The 4,708-nt window shown below is 49.7% G+C and overlaps 1 protein-coding gene across 1 annotated transcript; it reads left to right on the plus strand.

Moving 5' to 3' along the window:
* Positions 1 to 2,821: 2,821 nt before the first annotated feature.
* LOC102892050 (immunoglobulin heavy variable 1-46) lies at positions 2,822 to 3,407 on the plus strand. Its single transcript, XM_015597318.2, has 2 exons — positions 2,822 to 2,895; positions 2,978 to 3,407. The coding sequence occupies exons 1-2, from the start codon at positions 2,850 to 2,852 to the stop codon at positions 3,292 to 3,294; spliced, it is 363 nt and encodes a 120-aa protein (XP_015452804.1). The 5' UTR covers positions 2,822 to 2,849; the 3' UTR covers positions 3,295 to 3,407.
* Positions 3,408 to 4,708: the final 1,301 nt, after the last annotated feature.

Here is a 4,708-nt window from a genome sequence, read left to right on the forward strand (position 1 = left end):
TTTTTACATTTATTTTTTTATTTCCCCTTCCCCCTACCCTCTGGTAACCACTACTCCATTGTTCATGTCCATGAGTCTCTGTCTGTTTGTCCTCTTCATTTGTTGCTTTTAGGTTTATATCCCACATATAAGTGATATCATGTGGGGTTTTTTTTATAAAATCGTTTTTAGCAACGCCTTTTCTGCACTCTTCAGAAGATACTCCACAATTTTGGCTTATGGATGGACTGTCTATTTTTCACAGCTCCAAATTCTGATTCACACTTGATTCATACAGCTGTCTTTGATCCATCATGGTCCTATCACATTTTACTAGAAGCAGCAGATAGAATCAACCACTCCCGCTCTTAGCTTAGTAATTCCTGCAGTTAAATACACACTTTCACTGCTCACAGCTCTACCTTCAGCTTCACCCTAAAACCTGGCCACCCACATGCTTTGTGACAAGGTCACCTTTCCTCCAGAACATGTGACCTGTTCACATTTCCATGGACACTTGTCAGAACGGCTCCCAATGTCTACATTCCAACCACCGTTGTCGTCATGACTGTGTTCACCTTCTCTCTGAGTGTAGGAGCTTCCTCCACAGATCTCCCATCCTCAATCTGAGCTCTCCACACAATCACCTGTAACACCCCTCTCAGCAAGCTTGGAATTTTCTAACAGGCACTTAAAAGTCTCCCACCTCCTACCCATCACCTGCTTCCACATCCATGCACACTTTCTTCGATGCTTCTTCCAGCAGCACCCACTTCTCAGAACCACAGTCTGTCTCATGGGCTCAAGCTGCCATTACAAACACCAATGACTGGGTGGCTGAAATGACAGAAATTTATTGTCTCACATTGTGGGAACTGGGAAATCCAAGGTCAGTGTGCAGAGACCTTGATTCCTGGTGAGAAATCTTTCCCTCAGGAAGACAGCTGACTTCTCGCTGCAATCTCACATGCTGGAGAAAATGAGAAATATCACTCTTTCTATTCATCTTCATATACAGCAACCAGTTCTTATGGACAAGGACTTAAACTTAACTTCATTTATCCGTAAACTTCCAAAGAGTTTTTCTCCAGTACAGCAAACTCTGTGTTAGAGCTTCACCTCATGAATGCTAGGGGATACAGTGCAGTCTGCAGCAAGCTCCCAGGGTTAACTGTGAGCAGGTTCACTGACCAGAAGGATGTTCATCACATTCCTGGTTATGTCGGCACAGGCACAGGTTCCTGACAGCAGTGTTTACAAGACGTCCTCACCCAGAGGCTAGTGCTTCTCAAATGTGATCGTGGACCTCATGTCCCAGCATATCCTGGAAGCCAGGACTCCTGTGTCTCCTCCTGCCTGCTCTCAGCTTCACCTGGGACAGAGTGCCTTCATGGTTTGCCTTGTGTTTCATGATTGACAGTTCTTGGTCCTGGAGTGAGGTGACACATGCACCTTTTGAGTCCAGCCAAGGGAACCAATGCCCTTTCAAAATGTGACCTCACCTGAGGTCTAACTTGTCCATGCCTGTTGTGCTCTCCAGATTCCAGCTTCTTGGGAGAGCCTTGACATTGCTACGACATTCAGTGATTTCACGTCCAGTGATGTCTGTGCAGGTGCCACTTAGATATAGTGAGATTAGATCCCTACATCTAGTAACAGGTCAAGGTGACCTCTGAGCATACATCTGGTGTGTGCATCTAATTCACTGAATAGTGGAAGTCGACTGTACATTGAGCCACAAGGTGTGTATCTGCAGGGTTTCTCAGAAGTGTCCTTCATTAGAGAAACCTAAAGAACATCAATGGTCCAGCAAGTCCCTAAGAGTTTCTGGACTCAGGGAACTGCTGCCTGTATCAGTGCATCCATCAGCCCCAGGGAAGAGGCTCCCTGGGGGGTTACATAAACCCCTTGCTTGGGGCCTCCCTATAGAGTAATAGAGGGTGATTGGGGCCAATTCAATATATCAAGAGGTGATGTCAAAAGCATACGGTGTTCATGAAGAAGCATCCTGAGCCAAGGTGCACTAGGTTAAGTAGAGACCTGGCTGTGTCCTCACAGCACCCCACCATCATGCCTTCCTCTACAGAGGACCTGACAGCACCACCCTCACACTGAACTGGAGACACTAGGAGGTCATGCCCTTTGACCCCACAGAGAACCCTCTCCTGTAAGATGAGGGCTGGGTTACAGGGGGCACTCAGAACCACCCCACATGGGTTGTGCACCCTGAGTAGGTGCAGAGGAACTGGAGGAGGGGATTCCTCTGAGGGCCTGGGGCTTCTTCTTTCCACAGATCACCTAAATTTCCAATTAGACAGAGACTGCAGAAGCAAAAATAGACATTCCATTCTGTCAGGACCATTTGCCAATCTCGAGAAGGCAATGAGAACCACACACCAAGGGGAGGTCTGGGGCTTCTAGACATCTGAATTGTGAGGAGCTGGTGGCAGGGTGTGTTTTACTAGGTGTGACATTTAAGAGACACATTGATGCAAGAATACGAGATGTGAGATCAGGGCTCAGCTGCATCCAGTCTCCCCGTGTCACTCAAGGAGCATGCACAGTGAGGAGACGTCCTGTTGGACTCGTTCCTCAGAGGGAAAAGCTCTGTCTGCACAGAGATCAGGCATCTGACAGGGACACATATGCACAACAAGCATTTGTACCTGGGACACCATATGCTCATTGACCACGGTTTCCGTGTCATCGTCTTCTCTCAGGTGGGACCAAGTCTTCAGCTAAGAATACACTGCTTCATGAATATGCAAATGAGCCGAGGTGCACTAGGTTAAATAGGGACCTGTCTGTGTCCTCACAGCACCCACCATCACGCCTTCTGCCACAGAGGCCCTGACAGCACCACCCACAGCATGGACAGGAGCTGGAGAGTCCTCCTCCTGGTGGCAGTGGCCACAGGTAAGGGGATCCCCAGCTCTGGGCTGACGAGGGCACCAGGGCCAGTCAGGGTTCTGCACTCACTGCTGTCTCCTCTCCACAGGTGTCCACGCCCAGGTCCAGCTGGTGCAGTCTGGGGCCGAGGTGAGGAAGCCTGGGGCCTCCGTGAAGATCTCCTGCAAGGCTTCTGGATACACCTTCACTGACTACAATATGCACTGGGTACGACAGGCACCAGGTCAAGGGCTTGAGTGGATGGGAGACGTTAACCCTAATAATGGTGGCACAGACTACGCACAGAAGTTCAAGGGCAGAGTCACCATCACCGCAGACAAGTCCACCAGCACAGCCTACATGGAGCTGAGCAGTCTGAGACCTGAAGACACGGCCACATATTACTGTGCGAGAGACACAGTGTGACGACCCACATCCTGCGAGTGACAGAAACCCTGAGGGAGAGGGCAGCTGTGTGGGGCTCAGGAGGGAGGGGACAGTGTCCGCTGACTTCCTCACACAGAGACAGACACCTGACACTATAAGTGACACTCTCGCGAGCACACCCGGCACTCAGGGCAAGGTGTCACGAGTCCAGGGGTCCTGCAGGAAGATGCAGGGTCAGCATTTCCTGACAAGTCCCTGTCATTTGTCTTTGCTTCTGCAGAGGGCACATATGCACCTCCCTGGTCTCTGGATGAGGGAGTTTGTTCAGGCATCATCTGGGATTATGTGTTGGTGTCAGATTCAGGGTTTGGACTGCAGATCCCCCAGCCACTCCTCCCACTTTCCCATGTTTCTGAAAGGGAATTACGCTTCAATATAGATAAGTATAAAGACTGAAGGGTGAACCCCTACTGCCCAGTCTGAGGTCTAACACCAGTCACATGACCTTCTGGGAAGACGATCCTGACTCTTGCTACCAAAGTCATGGTGACGGGTGAGTCAAGTTCTAGCACATTCCGCCTCAGTTCTGTCCTGCAGGGCTGAGCTCCTGAAGAGGCTCCTCCCCTCCGACCACAGCCCCCAGTGTCCCTGTCCCTGGGGCAGGACTGTTGTCCTCTCACACAGGGAGCAGTACGGGGAGACACTTGATGACATGGGATCCACGTCCAGCCTTCCCTGTCCCTGGTGAATCACAGTACCACACACTCCGGGTACAGTCTACAAACATTGACTTTTAACAGTCTGGAAGTCAGAGCAGGAAGTCAGTGTCCCTGGACAGACATCAAGGTATTGACAGGACCACACATGCCCAGAGTATTGAGGGAGAGGTGTAGTCTGAACACGTGTGCTCCCCAACATTACATATTGAAATCCTAACCCCACAGAGGACCATCTTAGGGGATGAGTTCTCTGGGTGGTGCTCAATGACAAGGTCAGGGGTCTCATGAAGTAGATTAGCACCTAACTAAATGAGGCCCCAGAGACCATGTGTGTCACTTCCTCCACCTGAGGATGTAGCAAGAACAAACCAGATATGACCCAGGAAGAGAGTCCTCCCCAGTGGTGACCATGTTGCACCTTGATCCTGAATTACCACCTCCTGAAATTTGGAAAGTGAATGGTTGTTAACAATAAATTACTCAGAAGATTTTACTCTCTTACTGTAGCCTGAACAAACTCAGACAGCAGTTGGCTTCTGTGTCTTTATTGGTTGACGAGCCACTCTCCTTACATCCTGACTCATGCCCCGTTCCCCATCCCCACAGTCTGGAGGAAGACACCTCACATCACTGGTCACATTGTTTTCTTTCTCCCCTAGAGTCTAATCTCCTCTGCCTCGCTCTGGTATGAACACTTGTGACTGCGTTAGGAATCTCTCAGATAAAACAGGAAA

This window comes from Pteropus alecto, unplaced genomic scaffold (assembly GCF_000325575.1).
Source record: "Pteropus alecto unplaced genomic scaffold, ASM32557v1 scaffold1750, whole genome shotgun sequence".
In the NCBI taxonomy this organism is placed as follows: Eukaryota; Metazoa; Chordata; class Mammalia; order Chiroptera; family Pteropodidae; genus Pteropus; species Pteropus alecto.

What these genes read in the sequence shown, in the direction of transcription:
- LOC102892050 (XM_015597318.2), top strand. Translation starts at nt 2,850, where the DNA reads ATGGACAGGAGCTGGAGAGTCCTCCTCCTGGTGGCAGTGGCCACAG. An exon ending in CCTGGTGGCAGTGGCCACAG is followed by an intron (nt 2,896 to 2,977) that starts GTAAGGGGATCC and finishes TCCTCTCCACAG; the next exon opens with GTGTCCACGCCCAGGTCCAG.